Raw genomic sequence first — 23,146 nt, forward strand, 5'->3', positions numbered from 1 at the left:
TCACAAGTACCAGGCAGGTTTCATCAACAAGATCTGCAAGATACTTTGGTATTACGAAAATCAACGGGAACCGAAGAGTCGAGTAGCTACGAAAGTGAAGTGGAAAGCTCCACGTATGACTGAAAGGTACCGAAAACATTCCGTTGATCCGCTTATGGTAGTGGGTGTTTGGATTGCTTCTACATTAGCATATAACTACAAATTGCGAATGAGTCGCGCAAAGCTGCTGAGGACAGGCTAAAACCGAGGATATCCGAGAGGTGAAATGTTTACCTGAATACGGATTTGAATTCTGGGAAGCGAAATTATATAAAGTGGAATATAATGTAAGTGTAAAGCGTCCGACATCTTTCTTTGCATGGTACGGTATGGACAATAAAAGGCAAAATACTTGGCACGTATAGCTCTAGAAATCGGTTCAGTATCGTACTTATGCCCTCTTCGTGATTTATATGAGGCTATCGCTTTTACCCATTAAGAAAAAAACGCTATTACACCCAGTTTTTTTCTGAATCAAAATACTCCTCTAATCGAATGTCTACGATCATCGCAGTACGACTCCGGAATTGGTTGGCGATGGTAAAAAGTTTAGGAAGAAGCCGGTGATGCAGTTGATCCCAGAAACGAGAAACCCGACACAACGCTGACTTAGATACAAGACAGAAAAACAACCAACGTCGGAGACAAAAGCGAAAAAAGGGTATAGACGGGGAAAATAAAATACAACGTGAAATAAAAAGCGGACCCTTCTCTAGGGGAGAAACGGAAGAAACACTGAGAAGGGAGCTGGCGAACCTCGTTGCGGAACCGAATTCAATTCGACAAATCTGAAATGGACGGCCAGGTTTTTCTGCAGGGTCGGAAGAGACGGTCAACTCCCGAGTACGAGTAAATAGACGAGTTGTAGAGACTGAGTTTCCTCACAGATAATTCAGGCTTTTTCCGTGTTCCAAAGGGAGGCGACAAAATTCATGTTCAGTCGCGACCCGTTTAGACGTGATGAAATCCTTGGATGACCTCTCGAATCATATTATAATATTATACATGTGAAAAAATACTGCGAGGTGCTTGCATATCTGTAAAAACATTAGAAATAAACAGCATCATTTTTTCCGTGCTTCGAAATGATCATGAAATTGATGCTTTGAAATTGAAACCGCAAGACAAAGTAGAGGAATAGTATGAATAGCAGAATGTGCAGCAGTTATAGAGACGATTAAAAGTAACGTAGATCGAATAATGTTTTCCAGGATGTTCTTGACATGTGAAGATTGATTTATGTATTCTTACAGTGAATCAATAAATCATTTTCCACTGATGACCATTAAGGTGGTCGAAGCGCAAAGTTCAATTACCTAATTGCTGTGAACCCAAGTCTGGATTACCTTAGAGTTCAAGAGAAAACTCCACATCTGAGAGACAAAATATTGTATTTATACAGGATATAAATACCGACAGTTCTAACCATCAGATAATTACAGATATAGATGATGCCCAGACTGGTTCTGAGGAATTATTACCTGGGAGAAAGTGGGAGTTGAGATCGGTAAAAGATGAAGAAATTTACGAAACATTTAGTTTATTAATTAACATCGTGTATTACAGCAATAGTGAACAACTTCGTAAACGGCTAACGACATCGCCGGACTCTAATGACCGTGAGCGTAGGCGCCAGAATGGTCATTTCCTCCGCTGTTGTGGACCACGGCGTGGAAGCCATCCTTATCGGCGTGGTACTTCACCGTGCGTACATTGCCACCCGGCTCCTTGAGCGAATATTCACCGGCGACATTCTTTCCGTCGCGGTGTTCCTTTTGTCCGTGAAAATCGCCCGTGTGATGGTCCTGGACTCCGTACGCGAACGAGTATTTAGGATGAGCGACGTAGTCCTGGTGGTGATGGCCGTGCTTGTCCACCCACTGAACAGGCTGATGGTGTCCCACAACGGGTCCATGGTGATGCTGGAAGGAGTAGGCCTTGTGGCCTAAGGTAGCTTGGGCCAGGACGGCCAGCAAAGCGACGGAGAAGATCAGCTTGAGGGACATTGCGGCTCGAGGTTGCTTACCGGAGTGACTGACTGCCGAAGTGGGTTCTGATTTTAGAAATGATTAGTACCGCTTATATACTTACACCTTGGGCAACAGGTATCGTTGACATAACACCAGTCGCGACAATATGTAGGTAACGCGTGAAATAGAATTCAGATTCGGTTCCAGTGAAGCGTGACAATGTCAAGTGTTTAAACTTTGGCTAACGAAAGCTGTATACATGCATGCGATGAGAGTGGGTGGATTGCAGGTGAATGTAAATTACCTCAGTCTTATATAATAGTTTGCTGCCACTAGACGGTCGTTGTAATTATTTGTATTCACCGTTTGAACTGGAATTATTTTTCCGTATAAAACCGTTTCAATTAAAAAACTTCACATTCTTTTTCTTCAGTGTCAAGTCAGTTGATAGTTTTGGAGACAAACAGGAAAACGTTTTACCTGCTGACGGATCGAATGATTTGTCGAGCAAGGAAGAAGTCTCAAATAAATTACCATTGGGTTTGGAGGCCCTTCCCATCCCTTGGGAGTGGATTGAAAAATTGTTGGACGCTGAAATTAGTGGCCGAGCCTATAAATAAACGGACGCTAATGCGTTTTATCTCACAGCGAGCGAGGAGAGCCGGTCTCGCCAGTTAAGCGACTGACATAAATTCGATCCCATTGCATTCCCCAAAGTTCAGCTCAGAGCCAGGGCTCTTCAGGGCATTCCCAAATTATCCCAAACACGTGTTTTGTTACATATTTCGATACGTTTCGACGCGCGCCCGCTGCTTAATTGCCCGAAAACTAGACGTCTGATTCTTTAGATAGGTAAAAAGTCCGGAAAACGTTCTAGGCAGCCGCTAATCGAGCCGATCTTTTCAACAATGCATTCGGTCACACGTTAACATCGCCCAATTTTCTCCTCTGTTCAACCACGGTCGTTAAAACTTTTCTAAATAATGACACCGGATGCTGTCGAAGTTCAGAGAACTGGACATGTCGTTTCACGGGGTTTCAAAGTCTCTGCACTCCACTGCACTCAATAATTGTACGTGACTTTTACTTATCTTTGATATTTTTCTTTCAATTCCGTCTTCCAGCATCAGCTGACCAATTGCATTCAGGCTGGCTTTGGCTTGAAGGCCCTTCATGTCAGGAGAATTTAAGGACACATCAAATTCTTTCATTCAAAATCGCTGTACCGCTGACTCGACCGATTGCTGGGTGGACTTTTCTCGTTCGGCCAGCTCGCGTCGGCTGCTGTCCAAGTCAGACGTAGACAAAGCCAGCTGTTCCTCCAAGGAATGTATACATAAATTTATGTATACCGTAAAACTATCCCTGTTTTAGAATTCCATATTTTTCAAGTGGAATGTTTTATGTGCCTCGTCTCGTCAAATTTTATTTTTTATTCACGCGGTACCGGACAGCGAGCATTAAACCGGTGTATCTTTGTTTTCATTAAACTGGCGGAACCAAATGTTTTTTAACTAGAAGATAGACACTCTACACACATACCAGTAAGTATAAACGACTACAAGCGTGACGACTGTAATACAGTGCAGTGAAAGAGTATTTTGAAAAAAGAATGACTTGTTAAGCATTAGTTGATGAAAGGTTCCGGATTGTTGATCGTCCAGTTTTATTTCTGACTGAACTCGATTCAGATAAATCTGTCACTGTTGGGACGGATCTAAAAATGAACCTGATTCTCTTGAAAAATTCAATACTTTACCTTTTAAACGTTCACCTGCTCGTTCGAGTGCTTGCCACATAAGTATTCAGCAATTGGACGAGAATTACTCTCCTGCTGATAAATATTTCACATTTATGGGATAAAATCTTTTCCCAAGCGACCCCACCGACCGTCGAACACTCTTCACCCTACAACTGTGCCAATTGGCATGATATTGCGGGTCATCTCCATTGCAGTAACGATAGCCGAAGGCGACGCTGATACGGCAGATTATGATATAGAGACTGAGAGAACCGGAGGATCGGGAAGCAGACGAAGAGAGGATTGGAAAGAAAGAGAAGGCCGAGGAGGCGAGCCCGCCGCGGTAAGTGTTCAAAGCTGCCGACCTCGTCGTCGGTGCTCCGCGGGTTCGCCAACGTCCATAAATCTTGACTGGTGTAGACAAAAGCCCGAAAAATGAAGCGCATCAATTAACCCTGCAGCAGTGGGCAACGCTTTCGATCACTTTTAAAATTTTTGCTGAGAGAAGCGTCGCGCGCCCGTCCCGCGTCCCCTTTTCTCTCGCCCGTCGTTCTCTTTATCTCGAAGTTGGACATGTGGCAAATGGCGTCGACGGAGACCCCAACCCTGTAAGTGGTTTTCGAGCCACGTCGTTAACTCCCAAGAACCACGTGTCCCCAAGATGTTTCCGCGTGCTTCCCAACTAAAAGTACTTTCCAGGCTTAAGCAGAATTTAGGATACGTGAACTCTGATGCTCTAGAACTTGGGAGGCAAAGCGCGTAAAGTGATGGAACTTGGACCGTTTTAATCTCCAGTGGAAATAAAGAGGCCGCCTTGTCAAAGGCGGCGGGCCTGATCCGCGGTTCCTGCAATGCTCGAGGAAGCCGCCAGTCCGTCCGTCCTTCGGAAAGATATCTTCGCCCAGCGGGGCCCGATGAGCATTTCATGCAATGTGAGCCAGTTCAATGTAACAATGTAAATACTTTGTCATCCGGCAGGGCCGCGTCTCGATCCTGGAGCGGCGGCTGTTCCCGGTTGTCCCGAGGCGGAGTAGGGTAATCAGCCACACGGAAACCGCTGCAGTCATTCCGTTGCCATTATGAGTTTTAATTCGATTCGAGGGCAGAGTAGAACGCTTTGTGCTACTTCACGCAGAGAATTACAGACGGAACTGGTCACTCGAATCGTGAGAGTCGGCGTACGATTCCACTCCATACACACGAATCCGGAATTATATCTCATCGTTCGAACTCAAAGCCTGCACACGGACCAGATGCTATACAGGTGCAGTAGGTAGGTACTCACTATTCCAGAAATAGTAACCTGCTGCTGGAAACGTAATTTTTACCCGGAGTGCAACTCTGGCTTTTTTTATAGATGCAAACTCTGCATTTAAATATTGACAAGGATTACGTTCAATTAAAATGTTACCCTCATTCTTTTAACCATCAGAGGTACCGAACTCGACTGGACGATGACTTTTTTATCTCTCAGCTCACATGACCTAATCAATCAAACATAATAATTGATCCGCACTTTTGAATTAATTCTTCGATTTCGATACCGAATCGTACATCTATTTTCGTTATATGTATATGCGGGCTGATTCGTCATCATAAATCGTTGCAATTCTGCCAAAGACTATTGAACGAAGAAAAAAACATCCAACGAAAAATCATGTTAACTGCTAAAAACAGCTCCGCGGTATTTCAAGTGCAAGCATTAAATTTCGAGGTCAATTTCCGCTCGCAATATTAATTCATGAAGCCCTCGCTGTTTTCCGTTGAATTTACGTCAACTGAGGAATTTTAATAATGCAAAAATTAAAGCAGCGATAAAGGAGGGGGATGATTATGCGAGGGCGTATCAGAACGGGGTGAAAATTTACGTGACGCCATGCAAACGCGCGGAGGAGGAGGAGGAGGAGGAAACGAGAACTTCCCGCAGTGGCTGAAATTGCGTGACGTACGTTACGTGATGAGAAAAAATAGTTCCATTTTTTGCGGTGGTGATATTACAAAGAGGAGGAGACTGAAGCTTTACGCTGAACGACCGCGTATTATGAATTCAAACGCGTCGGACCCACCCGCAGGGTACATCCGTGCACCCTGACGTGAATGTGGTGGGCAGAAGCCGAGGGGGACGTGAGTACCTACGCAGGTATAAGTAAACGTTACCCCTCAAGTGAGATATGGATCTTCCAGCTCGTTGAACGCGGAGAACAGAACGTTGAGTTGCGTTTACGTTTACGCAACCCTGCCGCAGCTCCGCGTTGCGCGACCAGAAGGGTTGACCGAAAGAATACAACCGCAAGGGCTGCGGACCCCAAGCCTTGTGAAGCGAGTCCTTTCGGCGAACCGTGGCGAAACCCGTCCGTCACTCTCGTTATTAATATACTTTGCGTGTTGGTTCGCGCTCCGGTATAATAATACGTGCGTGCTCGTTTGGGTATGTATAATACAGAATTTGCTCATCTACTGGGTGTCCGTACAGCGAGAATATACTCGCGGTGATTTGACGAGAGAGATCTCTATTACAGTGACGATGCCATTAATGTTACGCGGAGTTTGCCAATATTCACCTCAACTACAGCATCCCGAATTACGCGGGAGTTCGGTTAACTGGAACACTGCGGGATTGTGTGGATAAACTGTAACTAGACAGTAATCGAAGAAACCACCAATCCAGTACAACCTCCTGGATGAAATTTCGAAGAAGAGAAAAGGAATTTTATTAGCTGCAAAATATTTTTACAGTCACTTCATTACCGATTCGTAGAAAGTTAACTTAACGTATCCTATCATATCCTCTGCGTACGTCTCGATATTTTCATCAGATTGCTAAATTGCGTGAAACTCAGTCGTACTACGTTCATACTTTCATAAATTGGGCCTAACTACTCAAACGATGCAAGTTTCGAATTCGATATTTCAGAACTATTGGCATCAACGACCTTAGGTTGTTGCCAAGTTTCACATCGTGACGACACGAGCACCTACAAACATTTGCGTAATACGGTAAGATAATGTAATTGCTTTCAAAGGTGTTACAAAGAAAAGATTTGAGAAACCCGAACGGTGCACTTTCCTCGTTCCGTTGTGAGAGATATGCGGCGAAACACGAGCCCATAGGACAGATTTTTTAATAACCGAGGGCAGAAAGCGTGACGGGTGATAATGTGATCGCGTATTGCCTGCGTCACCCGTTACTGAAAAGCGATCCAAAACACCGGAGGGTTCGAACAATTCTAGGCGCACTTTCACCTCAGAGATTTACACCAGACAAAAAGGATGAATTTTCGATGGTGCTTACGACGCTTCCCCCACATACACGTGACGTGTAGAACCAACACGAAGGGGTACGCTTACGTAGGTACGAAGCACGGAGCTTTGAATGAATTGATGCAAAGTCGAGCGTGAAGCACGAGTTTTCTCCCACGGGATTGAGAGATTTTTCAGCAAAAAAAAAAACAAAAAAAAACGGAGAAACAAAACAAGTGCCGGACTACGAAGGGGGGCTACGAAAACAGAATTAAAAATTTTTAAATATCACTCGTCGACTGGCGAGCTGTTCGAAACTTTCTCAATTCATTTTAGAACGCTAGTCGCGATTTCGAACTTTCCTTTATAAACGAGGTGGACGTGGGGTAAGGGTTTATTACGAACTACGAGCGTCAATCTATATACCTGAAAGAGGAGCAAAACAAATAATTCTCATGGATCCGAAATTTAGTAAGTACGTTATAGAGTCCGGCGATTTAGAAACAAATGAAATTTAACGACGCCTTATACGCTCCCGACGGAATCGCTTGAAACTCTGTACCAAAGATCCTTGCTCCTTGCAACGATTGCGTCAAACTATAAAACTAGTTTGTAAGATAAATTAGCCTCGTTAACTGCCCCGCGGGAAAACGATACGTACTTTCGAAACTGCGGGGTCCGTCGATTTGAACGGGTCTAGGCGATACAAATAAATTGAGCTTTATTAATTGAAATAAATGCCGGGTTATTTTATGAGCATTACATTTCAGCCGTTGCTTCGCCATGCGGCTTATCCAAGACGTTAGGTCGATGCAGCAGCGGATCCGATGCGAGTAATTAGAAACCGTCCGCAATGGTCATCCGTAAATTGGATATGACGATAAATGCAATGGTGCTGTGAGCCTTAAATCCCTTCCCCAATAAACACGTGCGATACCGTAGAGCTGCTAATTTACTGCAGCCAAACTTTTCTACACCGCAAGTATTTGATCAGGTAATTACGCAAGAACAACAATGGTGCCCGTATAAATAAATAATTGATTCCGAAAATTAAATCCGTTGATGCGGGGCGTGAACTTGTTTAACTATGAAAGAAAACCGAGCGAGGTTTGGAGGAGATCATTATTGAAATAAATGGTCCTAATTGGTTGTCCCGTTGTTTCGAGACGTTGTCGCCTTTGCCAGTTGTTTTTCCTGGAGGGGCCTTTGATAGAGCAACACTTGACACAACGTCTAACCCCAGAGTGACGATGAAAACGAGCTTTGATTTCTTACCGAGTACAGTGGTGTGCGCGAGCTGGGTATTTGAAGATGAAGCACAGTCGTTTCGTAACACTTGATAGTGAAAGAGGAAATATGAAAGGAGAGAAAAAGAGAGAGAGAGAGAGAGAGTTTTTATATAGATTCCAAACTCTGATTGCCGACGATAAATATAATTATGACAAATGTTCCGAGTGAGGGACGCATTGTTTCTGAACCGAGATTGCGCAAACTTCGTCCGATTCAACCATGGCTCAATATTGATTGTTCCGTATGGACAGAGCGGAACGACGTCCAATGATGCGTGAAATGTGAATGAAACGGTTTCAATTATCCAAATGTATACCTACCTGCCTGCCTATGCCTGCATGGTTAACGATCGTCGATCACGAGCCAATCTTCTCTGTCCGTTGAGTGCGGAATACCTTGAAACGGATACCGATAAATATGCAGGTGCAGGACATAGACAAACAAGGATATGCGTGCACGCGGGTCTACATGGATTTTGATGAATTAATCAAACGATACCTCCTGTATTTCGGATAGCACATGCCAGAGTGTCCGCTGGCCCTGCGCTGTTACCGGAAACTCGAGGATAGATATCGTGATGTATAACGAGGCCGAGCATTTCTGCAGGGAATGTGAAACGGATGTTTGGACATACGCACATGCACGTGCACAACTAACATGAGGAGGACCGCCTATTATTATTGTTGTTGCTCAATTTCTGAATTTCCCGAACCCTGTACTGCAGCCAAGCCGCACCATCGGTTTACCTCGGCTCTATCGGCTTACCATGGCTACGCATGTCTCTCGAGGATACAAAGGGCAATGCAAAAAGTTAATTACAAAATGATTCGTGCCAAAGAAACCGCAGTACGTTAAGCCCTCTCGTATCCCGTAGGATTCCTGTATCTCTAGCCGATCCTCTGCACCCTATACAACGTTCTCTCTTTCTCTCTTTCTTTCTCTCTCTCTTTCTCTCTCTCTCTCGTCGGTTCACCAAACTGGACCCGTCCTGGCCTTCTGCCCACTAATAATGTGGGTTCTTGTACCGCTGACCAGAATGCAAATTATTATATATGAATGAAATTCAGCTGCCTGTGGTTGCCCGATCTGGTCTGATTGTAACCCTGCAAATAATACTCGAACATCATTTTCAATACGTGATAGGTGGGACGGAAATGACGTCGTTTTTGTATCTGCTCGATCAAGACATAATATCACTGGTTGAGAGAAGATTTGTTTATCGAAGCACGTTAGCAGGCACTGACTTGGCAATACACTTTGAGCCCGGTATACAAGTATATAATATATGACGTCGTCTACGAGGAATTCTTTAAAAAGTTAAACTGGTCCTCGATGTTTGTGGAGAAGTTCTTTCCCCTATTTATCATGGTCCGTGCAGAGACTTGCGCTTCCGATGATCACAGCATCTCGAATCCACATTCACACTGACACTCGCATCGGTATGTGTGGAGGTACGACTTGTACGAAGACTAGAGAAAGTTGCCTCAGATATTTGAACGTATTACTCATGTATGACATGTGCAGTACGTAGGCACATAGAACGCGCGAGTCACTTTGGTACATAATGGTATCGTAGGAGAATACAGTCAGAGTCGTTGAGCCACTGCCACCACTGCAGGACATGACGTATTCATAGGAGATTGATTGGACGCGTTGTCTGTGTTTGAATTGTGAATCCAACCTCAAAGACAAATGAGGGACGCCTGGTTCTCGTGAGCGACGTAGCCACCCGTGGGTCTCAGTTGGTCGCTTCGCGTCCCTTTACAACCATTATTAATACCCGTACATTCGTCATTTCACTCCACAACTAAGTAAGTAAGCAATGTTTGCTTTGGCGCAAATCAATCAAGTGAACGGTAGCCGTGGTACTTGATTGCATGGATGCCGAAGATGCGACTGAGGCGTCATTGATTGAAAACCCCTTGGAGATAAGAAAATTACCGATAGCTCTGGAAATCACTTCACTAAAATAATCACCGGGAGGTGCAGATGCTTCGTTAGGCGTCACATCGACCGGACTCGAGATGCAAAAAGGCACCCCGTTCGTCCTGAGCAAGGCTTTGGAGATCCTCGCTCCGGAGCTGTTCATCAATCATTTAAATGTAACGCAGCGGCTGGGGTTCCTTGCAGAGCCCGTTTGGATGCATTTTGCCCTGACATCTGTCATGCTGAGGCCACGGAGCTTCGTGCGCGTTCATTGTTCTCGGTTCCAACACAACTTCGAGCAAACATACTGTGCGTGGTTCGGAGTAAACCTATTTTAATAGCGATTAGTTAATGCCAAGAAGAAGAATCACCTCGTGGCGGGGAACAAGGCGGATCGTTCGAAAGGCGTTGGGAACCGTTTGGAAAATAAAAGTATCTCCGAAGCTGATCAAACAGTACAGAATCCGTGTTATTGAATCGTTACTGTGTGATGCAAATCCTGCTATGCATGACTTGGTGGTAACTGCCTGCCAATATGATTCGATTCTTAGTACGAGGGACCATCGAATTCCAAGGCGGGTATCCCATACCTAGGAGCCGTGCCCATTTCAGCCGACCGACAACATCCCATGGCAATACACCTCCGAGGAATAGCTGACTGGGACGTAACATAATTACTTTAAGTTGAAATGGAGGCTCGGTAATCTAATCAGCATCTTATCAAGGATGGACCGGAAGACCCCGGGCCATTTAACGGCGTCACCAACCCATCTGGGGGCTCGGTTGCGACCTCCCTACCAATCAGACTTTAACCCTAACCGGGTAGACGGCCCCACCGCACCTTCATCCCCCCGTCTTAGACTTTCGCCAGCGCGGATCGAGCGGTCTTTCCACTTTCGGTAATTGCTAGCGAGATTTCGGAAGGCCGAGCCGAGGATAGGAGGTGGCTTATAACCCGACGACGGTGATCAACCGATGTCCAAATCCAAGGCACGTTCCGCAAGTCTTCAGATGTCCACGATAGAAGCGGATATCGGTTGATTGATATTACAATTTCGAATCTCAGTAATCCGAGCGTGCAGTGTAATGCATGAAATCCACTGCGCCGATCCACCGCCCGCGAACAACGACTGCTTTACCTACGTAAACCCTTTAACGTAACGAATTGCCTCCGGTATATTACCTGCGGGCATATTATGGACACACGTACGCGCGCATGTACCCAATGCGAAGCTTCCACCGTATTAGCCTTAATACCTCTGCAGATTGCAATATTCAATTGAGCAGACACTGCCGTGGGGAAATTATAACGGTAAAGCTAGAATCTTTATTGAATCTGGTGCAGAGCACACAGTACGTCTCTACGTTTACCTATTCGTAACTCAAGCACATCGCTGCGCACTTTTTACTGTAGTTCTGCCGGATTGGCGTTAATTCTCCGACAGGGATGCACCGTCGATTGCTTAATAGCAGTTTATCTCGAAGTTGAACCGTCTTCGTTTCACTTTGTGGTGTGTAAATCGCCTTGACAACGTCAATCGTAGCACAATTTGAAATTAGTAAAAGCATGGCGGAAGTCGAGGACGTCAATCATTTGCTTTTAATTCATTCCCTTCCCGAATCGGAGTAACCTTCGGTATTTAACTGTCGAGCATGGTTGGGCGCCGAAACCCTCGAGACCGTCGTCGACAATGGCGTCGAGGAGAGGGTGATCCGGTTGAACCCTGCCTATACTGGACGTACATACATGTACATACCCATGTACAGCTATATAAGGGTAAACGTAGCGGAAGACACGGAGCGGGCGCGGGGAGGCCCGCGAGATTGTGATCAGGAACGGGAAAGGGGTGAACGCGCGGCCAACCATACGAAACTGAACAGTGATTAACCCGGGGAATCAGCCGGGCTTACCAAGGTTCAACCCTACTCTGCCAAAAGCATGCCCCACTTGTGCACGCTTCATTGGTCATCTGACGAGGGCTTGGATTCCATCGAGACTCTTGGTTCGAGGCTGAACGCTTCGGGCAACTGAAGAATTCCTATTGCTTCCGTCTAATGAACCTGTGCACGACTGTTCAATGACCAAGAAGAACTGTTCATTTGTCCTTTTGGCGACGTACGCTTAGAGTTCCCGCTTTCTGTTACGACAGAAATCATATGTCGTTGACTTTATCGCTCATTTCTTTCGCTCTCTAACATCTGGTGAATTTAACGCATACAAAATTCGACAAACAAACATCGAGTTCGATTGTAATGAACGTACGATACCCAAAAACGTTGCCACACGGTCGTTTGATTCGAACCTGCACAGGGATGCATTCTGGACACGGCAAGTGAAAATTAATTTTTACGGGTATTGAACTGTTCAATCGTTTTTCTTATCTTCGTTGCAAAAGGTGTACTAGAGTTTTGACGATTCGGTGATTTAGTGGTATTTACAGTTACGCGCAGGATGCGAAAATTGATGGAAGAGGGTTGAACGGCTAGAATTTAAGTTCGCATTTTGGCGCGTAATATTTGGCCTCCAGTTTCCTATTCGCCCGGGGACGACCCGTTGCCCGAAGCGTATTAACACAGATAGTTGTTGTTAGGGACTCGTATTAATTGGTATTGCTGTTGTTGAGCCCACAGCTGCACGCCTGCTTACACATGCAAACAGCCCCGTGAAATTATCTATATACTAAGATAGGAGGGTGGCTGCCGGATGGGGATCAACATAATCCCGACTGTAACGTTCTCGTATCGATCTCGGCTCAGCGCAATTTCTTTGAGAAGAAGCGTACGGTGTCTCGACAAACAAGCAAATATTTACGGAGAAAATTGAAGCTCTATCGCTTCTATCAATTGTCAACAGTTTATCTTTACACGTGACCGATGCTTCGATCGAAGATGCCGGCGTAGTTTTCAATGATTGCCAATAAACATGAAATAACGCAACCTCTAGAAATCGTGCATCTGGTTTATTGGTAGTAAAGTGTATCAAGTTTATAATATTTCAACTTTCGTGATAATCAAGAGCCGTCGGTAACCACGCTTCAATATCTCCGTTATGGAGTCACCGCAATTCAAAGCATCCACTGCTCACCTGCCAATCCATCACGTAGACAACGTCGAGATCCGAGAGCCTTTATACCTTCAGTAAAGATCGAAACGTAATCGAACAGCGAGCCGTACGACGGGACGTACGATTCGATAAAAATGGAGTGACTAAAGCGTGACAAAGGTCTTTCGTTGACATTTACCGGCTCTCAGACCCGTTATATCAGCACCGAGATCCTCACCACCGAAAGCGTTGAGCCATCCATTATATCGGCCATGTTGAAAGTAATCTTATTTGGGCTTCCTTCGAGACCTGGTAAGATTCATACTTCAAATATTTCATATGCTATGAAAAATTTAGCAAGTGGATCCATCTGCTGTAGACTGAACAATTCATTACAGAGAAACTCAATCGTGGACAATCGATTTGTGGTAGAAATAGGAAGGACTCTGGGTGGATAATAATCGGGTACCACGCGCTGCAATGGTTTTCTTTGGCATCTGCCGAGGCAAAGCTTCGCGAGTCGCAAGACGAAAGTCGGTGATATCCGCCGTAGCATGACAGGAACCGTTTCAAAAACGCCGCGGGGTGCTTGGGCCCATGAAATGACTCTGCCTCGAAGATGATGAGCTGTAAAACGGTGTAGTCCGCCGCCATTACAGATCCCATTATACGGTTCTTTTGTTGTTGTACCTCTCTAATCTCGATTGGTTTACAGATAAAGCACAATTTGTCTGTCATTCTGCGTTTAAATGCAATCATTAATGAAGGGCAGGTTGATTAAAGTCACCTTGTTGTCTTTCGTCGGAGGCAGAAACGCTCTTTATCCGTCCTCACCAGGATCAGATTCAATAGGTTGTTCGCTCGATCGATTAATTGTTGCATCGCGAGTTCGATTATCCGGCAATATCTTAATTACAATTTAATTACGATCGTGTGCAAGTGACTTTTGATTTGCAAACTCATCAAAATGCGTGTGTGCCGTTCAAGGCTCGTACGATAATTATCAAATATATCGTCATGCTGTATCGATTAAAATAGTTTTCGCAGAAGGATGACGATATTGTAGGTAGACTTTGGAAAACGATTTCGGTGATTGAACATGACGCGGAAATAGAGTCTCAGCTTTAAAAGCAGCCACGTTTGTGACATCAACAAGTGATTATTTTGAAAAATTTTGTAACCTATTCGAAACTCTCTCCATCCGAAATACACACGTCCAGTCGTGACGAATATCAAAATCGCTGGCACAATTTGACTCTAGTTGATTCTTACATTTTGCAAAACTAAATTTGGAATCAGCTGTAATAGTTTTGGACTAACGACAAAATTTAAAAATGAAAACTTATGAATGGTAGAGTATTGAACAATGAGTCGGAAAGATTAGACCACAAGTTATCCTGTGCCGCAAGCGCTCCATCCATAATTTTCGAGTAAAAACCAAAGAAAATGAAGAGCGTCTCGTTTAGTAGGCAACTTTAAAGACAAGAAAGGTCATAAATTATAATCATTAACATACATGGGTACGCAAGCAGCGGGCACTGCAGAGCAAAGCCGGTATTTCGACGCTTCTATAACACATTTACTGCAGGTTTATGTTTTGAACTTTTTGTCTTCGAAAGGTTTTTATTTTTATTATTTATTTTTCTTTCTCCTACGTGCAGTTTGCGGTCACCGCCCGTGGCGAGTGCCCAAATAACGGTCCGTTGTAAGCGAATTTTTTGCCGAATAGTATATAAAAGTATAGTGTAAAAACTGAAGTAATTGCAACACTTGCACGGTCCTAATCGTTCTGTAAAAAATGTGTTGAGCGTATTGTTACGTCGGTATGTAGGTATTATTAACGGGGTTTTTTGTCACGCGTAGAAAATTTACATGCAATCCGTACGTCTGTATCTAGCGTAAGACCCCTGCCAAAGAGAGAGAGTTAATATTAACACATATATAATATTAAAACGCGTTAGCCACAGTAGAGAAAAGGTTGGGGTGATGAAAGATCTTCTTGACTTGAGGTCGGAGGGCGCATCAGAGAGTTCCGGAAATAAAAGGTAACGCCGCAATTAAAGGCTGGGACTAATTGTGGCAAATGACACGCGAGACTAATTGCGTTTTATCTTGGTAAATTAATCGTTGGTCCGGTCGCGTTGCAACATCACCGATGAACCAACAGCCCTGCTCCACGGGTCCGATGATAAAATGCCAGTCATCCGAGCAGCCTCGCGTTCAAGTCCAAGTCCGCGGGCGAGTTCACAATCGCATTGGAACTAGGTCATACCTGGAAAGAACGCGTGACATACGGCCGGTGGTTTTATTTCCTCCTTTTTCTTTCTCCTCTCCTCATTCTCCTTTTTTCTTCTTCTTCTACTCAGTGCACTCGCCTCAGCCGCAGAGAAAAGATGATGGAACGATCGCAACAAAAGGAGTCATCCGTCGTGCGAGCCGAGACTGGCTGGCCGGCTGACTTTTGATTCGTTCGAATACCTTTAAAGAGTGACAAGCTCTTCCTGTACCAAAATGAAGACCCGGTAAGCACCGGCGTGCAAAGTGTCAGGGCAACTCTCGTATACCAAGAATCTATATAGGTATAAGGCGACAAAGAAGCCGCGGGGAAATGCAATCGGAAGAGACCATCCCAGCCAATCGACTTGCAATCCAGTCACGTCATCCGAGAGAATTCTCTGGACCACTCTTTCCTTCCTGCATGGCGCAGGGGCAATCTCGCCACATTTATCCTGCGCACCTTACAACTCAGTTTGCCTTCCGTGTGTCGATAATCGAAAACTCCCCGTGGAGTTCGGCTCGAGCGAATAGACACGAGCTTGCAGTGAAAAATTGTGAGAGAACGGTATTGAAAAAGAAACCTAAGGGACTTCTCAAGGTATCGATCCACGTGGATAATATCCAAAATATATGGCTCGATTGCCACAAGAGGAATTCAGCGCAGCTTTAATTGAGGCGCGATTCATCCAAAAACGCACGCGCCGAAGGAATAATTCTTCGCTCAAACGCGGCGTAATGAGTCCACTGTGTTTGACCAGTCATTGGAAAACAATGGGCCCTATGTCGACGAGATCCCGCTTGAAGTCATATAACCGTTAAAAGACGATTGATAGAAACCTATTGTGCAGCGTCCGTTCTTGCTTGACCAAAGTGACGGGCTGTCAGAAGAGCCGTTGCGTCGACATGCCTCCTTTTCTTGGTCGGGTGGGTGTCAACGTCTCATCGACGTTCTTGACTCCTCATATCCCCATACTGCCTATGCCTGTCTAAATTTTTTACCTTCCTTTTGCCCTTCACCTTCTCTATTCTTCTCCCGTCTCAAAGACGGAATCGACCTTCGTTTGTTCCCTGATGGACGGTTACTGTTTTTGCAAACGATCAAGCCTCTTCTGAGAACTCGAGGCGGCCAAGATCCGCTTATCTCAAGCACTTGTTTGCATTATACCTAACGTGGGCAAGTTCGAAACGCTTTTATTGGCTTTGGCATTATCGCGAGGTGGATCATTCGGGAAAAACTACGGTTGCGCAAACCACAAGGTGACCAGGAGAAGGCTGATTTTTCACATAATTAAAAAAAAAAGTTATTTCGCTCAATCCCGGACCAGTCGTAATGTCAGCATATTACCTTATGTATAAACTATAACAGTTATAAAACAGTTGATAAAGTGCTCGGCTGAACGGCTCGTGTTTTAGTTATAAAATAATTGACCCTACATCAATGTAAGATTATAAAGGGGATGTAGAAGAGTCATCTCAGGTGGTGTGAGAGCCTTGCGACGAGATCGCGACGTGGCTAAGAACATCCTCGACGATCTAGGTGAGCTTAGACATCGAGAAGGTTGAGTGTCCGCGTGATGGATAACTTGGGCGCAAAAGTGACATAGGGAGGGATAAAGGCGAGGACAGAGGCCCAAGAGAGAACAGATTACAACGCAATTATGTCGCACGACCATTAGAACATCCCGACTGACAACGGAGAATCTTTGGCCATTCGACACGGGTTCTCTCCTAATTATAACTGGCACACTGTCCGGCATTCCTTAGTCCTCTACCCTCGGGACTACGACCTGCGATAGCGTGAACCTCCACCCTCGGGAATCAGGGACGCTTCTTGGGTCCCGGAATACAAGCATAATAATATTGTATTATCCGCTCCACCCTCACGTCCGTTCTCGAACTGTCACCAATCTTAAGATAATAGCTTGAAGGGCGTGGATTCTGTCGGGTCCTGTGAAAATTTGTCGCGTGGTCATTTCCGGGCTGTGGAAGTCCATCGTTTCGCTCACTGGGAAAGAAAGAGCCCCCGTAACGGAAGCATTTTTTGGAAAAGGACTTTCGATGAGTGGCCAATTTTTTCATTTGGCTAGTAAATTTAATTTTCGGAATTCTCGGGACATATTTCTCTCTGAATAATCAAACTCGTTGTCCAAAAAATCTGAAACCCGGTCAAAGATATTTTTTGGATACTTGACACGATACTTAAAAAAACGCCGATGGTGAGGGTCATACCTACGTTGGTTTGGTGTGGAATACCTCATACACAGAAATGCACTGCTCCACGCAAGACAGTCGCTGTTATGTGATCAAATCTACCTAATTGCAACGTAAAGGAACAACTATTATATCATCATTTTGCAAATACAATCGGAAGAGATAGTAGCCCTCCAGGCTGTAGAGGAAGTAATCTGGGTACAGGGGACCACAAAGATGATTATTACCGGGAAAGTTGGACATGTAGTTTCCTTGTAGTTCGAAATCCCATACGGAACAATGGAACCCAGACGAGGGTCAAATCGTTGGTTGGGGAGAGATTAGGTTAGGTTATTTCAATCCAAGAGATTACGATTGGAGGGGTGAGTGATGGTAAATCCGTCAAAAGTCCTCTTTAGGTGTTGAAGATCTTTGTTTACGAAACGCAGGTCGATCTTAAAGCGATTCCTCATCCTTAACCTCAGGAGATCTTCTCACGCGTGACGTACTGCGCAGAAGGCCAAAATAAAATCGACAAAGGCAGTAGGAGCGGCTAGGCCAGAAAACGGCTCACCAACAAAGTCACTAAAATCAGATTAGCCTGAATATTTTTATTACACCGTAGGCGCTGCAGTTAGGCAAACGTCATTAACTATTAGAGAAATCCCAAGAAGAACAATTATTATTCGTGAGGAAACGAATAGTAATAAAATTCCATGACCAAAGCACTTTTTAATTCGAACCATTTATTAAGCCTCTCCCTCCCCCCCCCCCCCCCCCCCTCCTGCCCCACTCCTTCATGTGTATAATTTCTGGGGACCATAAATAACGGCGGGAGTAAATGACAGAAACGTTGGGCAGACGTTAGACATATCCTTCTGCATCCCTCGTCTAGATGATGACCAAGTAATTACTAGGATAAAATGCTTAAACGCAGGTTGCTAAACCGGGTTAACTGCACCTCTTGACTGCCTCTGCCTCCCTTCCTCCTATATCACCGGTAGATGGTGTATATCTAGATATAAGTATACGAAGAAAGTCTCTCGTCTTGAGAGATTATATACTGAAAACTAAGCAAGTATTAATATCGAGAAACCGCTTTCTTCTTCGTTCTGCGTATACATACAATTCTCACTCTTGATCGCGTAAGCGATGCAACCCTTCAAAACGGTTATACAGTGTACAATGTTGAAGGTAATATAGAAATACATCTTGAAAAAAGTTAATATTCTGTCGCATGAAATTGGAAAATTATATGCATTTATTTATTTCATCTCATTAACACCTTAGCTATTTTCGAAAAACCAGATTATGCATTTCATTCATCCATCCATTCAGTCATTCAATCATTCAGCATAAATTATTTGTCAAAAGAACTGTATGTATAGTAAAATTGTAAATATAAATCGTCATCATTCGAATATTTTTATAAATAACAAAAATGTCTCAGCCACGTGCAGTCAAATTATTTGTATAAATGATTGTGTTTAGTTTAAATTGTTTGAATAATTATCTGTCATGAACTCAATTATTAAATGTTTTTTCACTGTATTTTACAGATGACGAAGAATTTTTTTCTTGTTAAATGTTTGAACGTTTCACCAATTTTACTTATTTTTTAAATACCACAGCGTAGATCAGTCGTTGAAATGAATGGCGTCACACACGTTGAATCGCTATTTATTACATACTCAAAGGACGAGAGACTGGCAGCCCATCATCGATAGGACTCCATCGGACTTGTATCAAATTCTTTTTCCAAAAAAACCCCTTCATTGGATTCTCGCCGCAACGATTCTTCTACAACAGACCCGACACAGAACCAGTTCATCATTTTCGCCTCCGGGGGACCAAACGCCACGTGTATGGACTCGAGCTGAATTGGCGCGTGTGAGGTCCGCCGAGTTGAGACAGTTACGAGCGTTGATGAGCTCCGAGTATTCTAATGAAGAAACTGCTTCGGGGTAGTATCTTATAGCAGCCGCCCCCCCGGAGTGCGACATCCTGCCACCCGCAGGGCTCATTGTCCTTGTTTAGATCGCTCGCTCAAGCCGCTCCAGCCTCACGGGACAGCTAAGAGCCAACCTAATCAGCAAAATCCACTTTTAGTGAGCCATGATTAGAAGAAGTTGAAGCTTTGTTGGGGCACGAGGCTCGTCGATTTTGAAGTTGGAAACAGGTAATCACGTATGCAAACACAATCTGTGAGTGACTCTTTGATGTCGCAGAGAGATGGCGAAAAACTTCATTCGAAATTGTTGGATGTTGTAAGATCTTGGGTAGATATATTTTACCGTGGAACAAGCTACGAAAGTGTTCTTACTGCGCGGCGGCATAAATACTGAGAGAACTAGAGAAAGCTCGAAAGAGGATGACGGCTCTGATCATGTGGCTAGATCGATGGCCACGTAATATGACCATTTCCATCGTGTAGAAGAGACAGCGAGTGAATCCAGTTGATAATCTGGCGGGTAAAATTTATCGTCGTAGAGTGCCGGGGGAGAATATCGAGGCGTCGAGACGTCAGGCCGAGACGTTCATGCAGCGCGCGTAATAAAATAGAAGTGTACCTTATGGCTGGAGAATGGTTTACACGCAGGCCCGGCTTATAATTTTCGTGCAATTAGAGTCAAACCCCGATCAAACGACTTCGCGGCCTTGGCGCTTCTCTATACCCGAAGCTGATCATTATATAATACCAAGGCATCGGATCGGTACCGCGAGGATCTCGCTCGTTCCTCTCTTTTGACAGATGGCTCAGTGGATCGCCAAATTGCCGTTTAACCTTTAGCTCCGGAGAGCCAACAGCCCTTCTCACGTTATTATACACCGAGGCACGAAACTACATTGTTTAGATAATTCATTGAAATCGCTGCTGTCCAGGAACAGTGTAGGTACCCGAAGGCCTTCAGACACGTCTGCGATGTGAAATATGATCGCGCGAATTACGAAGGACGGAGGACCTGCATCACATCGCGATGGCTCGCCTCTACAACGAAGACCTTACGGGGGTCGCAGGAATTTCTCACATCGAGCTGGTATTCCTCGCGCTAAACTACGAAACGTCGAGTCGGATACCAGCTTCGGTTTGTCAGGAGTTGGACGAGCAGGTCGAAGATATCGCTGAAGCACGGCGTCTTCTTGCCGCTGCAGACTGTGCGCTCCTCGAGAAATTCAACGAGAACTTTTCCTTATCTTGATTCTTCGAATCGCCATAACGCTTTTTGCTTAAACTTCGCTGACGCGCTTCGAGTGCTTTTCGAAATTAAGATCCGCTAAAGCCACCTCGCAGGCTGGAATCAAGTGACAGCATTTTACTTCTGTGAGCTTGCGACGATGCCACTTGAGCATCATGTGTTGATGTTACAAAATTTCTTCGTAGGTTGACAAGCACTGCTCGAGTCGACGGAGTAAAAAGCATGTCGTTATAATTCAAGATCCTCTTTCGTCCCGCTTGCATCTCATTGTTCGAAGTGGCGCTATTACCTATTAAGATGACATGGAAAATTCAAGTCCTTCTCAGTATTCTCGAGAAGACAGGTTTTCACCTCGAAGTTTATAGGTACAGGTATATCTATGTATAATATTGTACATTATACGTATAAGGTACGGAGAGTCTTGTCTCACAAAAATGATCCAGGTGGCAAAATATTTTCCGTTTCAACGGCCAAGTTATAATGCAGAATCGTTTTAGCTGTTCTATTTTCTATCTCACGGATTATTCTATGCATGATAACGTATCTAATAACGATTAGTAGAATAACAATTGCAAAAATTAAAAGTCGATGTTCGGAAAGTGATGGCGCAAAATTTCAAGCCCACATACCACTCGTGAATGTCTGAACTTGGCACTCGTGTGGGCCCATAAAAGGGTCAGCGTTGATAGAAGAGCGTGAATTCCAGCCCTCACACATTCACCCCATGATCTTCGTCAGCCTTGATTCTCGATTCGCCCGCCCCCGTGACAGCTCGCATCCGTTTTCCGTTTACAATTAGTACCAATTATCAAAACGGCCCTAGCTCAGCTCTATAATTACGAATAATTGGACAGGAAAAATGCTGACTGAACGCCGCGCCGCGCCGGCGAGGCGTGCAACAGGCAAAACGCTGAGCAAGCGTACCTACTTTTATAATAGGTACGGGTACCGGTTCGCTAGCCATGGGTATTTGTTGTTTTTCGGGAGCCGTGCAGAGGCTGAAATCCCTGGGTTCAAAGGGTCCGTTCCACCATGTTTTTCTTCTTCTTTGACATCTTTTTTGACGTCTCGGTGAATAGAGACCGCGTGAACTAAATAAATAAAGAAATACTTTGATTCAGAAAGCAGGGAAAATTAGTGAATGAAACCATTTCGTAATAACTCAGCCGAAGAAAAAGAAATTGGGCAAGGGGAGGGGGTGGGGGGGGGGGGGGGGGGAGGGGAATTGTCAGAGGTCGAGTGGTAATTTTCAGTGAAGCCGCGCGAGGGTGGGAAGATATTGGAAAATTCACATCGATGAAATTCCATCTATGTATATACAAATATTATACCTCGCATTTCGAATTTATCCTGCAGTGAACCGATGCGAAAATCGTCTGCCTCCCGAGAGTCGTTTCTGTGTACGTGTACACATATGTACAGGTAATAACTATATTTGTCGCACTTTAGCAGAAGAGACAAGGTTCTCTGGTCGGGAGATTTCGTTATCGATCTACGAACGGAATTGTTTTTAATTGACGATTTTTTTTTATACCCCATTTCGCAGAATTAGAAATTGGAATCGTTGGCTAGGGCGAGCGAGTTATTTCCAGTGAGACGAGAACTCGGGCAGGTATATATATATGTCTCGAGTGGTTGCGGGAACGTGGCAATTAAATACAACAACCAGGGGTATAACTAGTAACAATTAAAATAATACCAGAGTTGCACCCCGGTAACCTATAACTAGAAATTGCGCTCGGCCAGCTCAAGGTTTGATGCTTCTAATGTTTGACCACTAATTGCCCGTTACTCTGGGTGACTAATTGTTATTGATTGCCGTGAATGCACGCGCCCATCAAGACGCCCATACCCATCGGAATTCGTCAGATCATAATCAGAGTGAATTACACACAGCATAGCGATACATCGACAGTCTTTAGTTATTATTGTCGAAGCAAATGATCAACCTTATCTATTCGTAATTATTGACGCCCGAAAACTTTATTTGAGAAATAATTAAAGCGGACTTGTTTCGGTAGAACGAACCCCGCGTCGCAACGGGACGACGTGACTGAACAGCTAGGCGTCGCTTGGGTTGTAAAAACAAAAAAAAAGACCTTGTCAAGCTTTGAAGTTCTAAGGAATACAAATGAGACACGATTAGACGAGGTAAAAAATACAGAATACTGTCAGTTTGTCTGGGAAAAATTCGTGTGGCTGAAGATTCTATCTGATCACGACGGGAGAAAAA

General features: G+C 44.5%; 1 protein-coding gene across 2 annotated transcripts; it reads right to left on the minus strand.

Moving 5' to 3' along the window:
- Positions 1-1,567: 1,567 nt before the first annotated feature.
- LOC124409414 (cuticle protein 19-like) lies at positions 1,568-17,893 on the minus strand. Of its 2 annotated transcripts, none has more exons than XM_046887010.1 (2): positions 17,889-17,893; positions 1,568-2,073 (listed from the first exon to the last, which is right to left on the minus strand). In XM_046887010.1, the coding sequence occupies exon 2, from the start codon at positions 2,043-2,045 to the stop codon at positions 1,650-1,652; it is 396 nt and encodes a 131-aa protein (XP_046742966.1). In that variant the 5' UTR covers positions 2,046-2,073; positions 17,889-17,893; the 3' UTR covers positions 1,568-1,649. The 2 variants fall into 2 exon arrangements, with proteins under 2 accessions (XP_046742966.1, XP_046742965.1); XM_046887009.1 differs by having other exon boundaries at positions 1,568-2,077.
- Positions 17,894-23,146: the final 5,253 nt, after the last annotated feature.

Source organism: Diprion similis, chromosome 8 (genome assembly GCF_021155765.1).
Source record: "Diprion similis isolate iyDipSimi1 chromosome 8, iyDipSimi1.1, whole genome shotgun sequence".
NCBI lineage: Eukaryota > Metazoa > Arthropoda > Insecta > Hymenoptera > Diprionidae > Diprion > Diprion similis.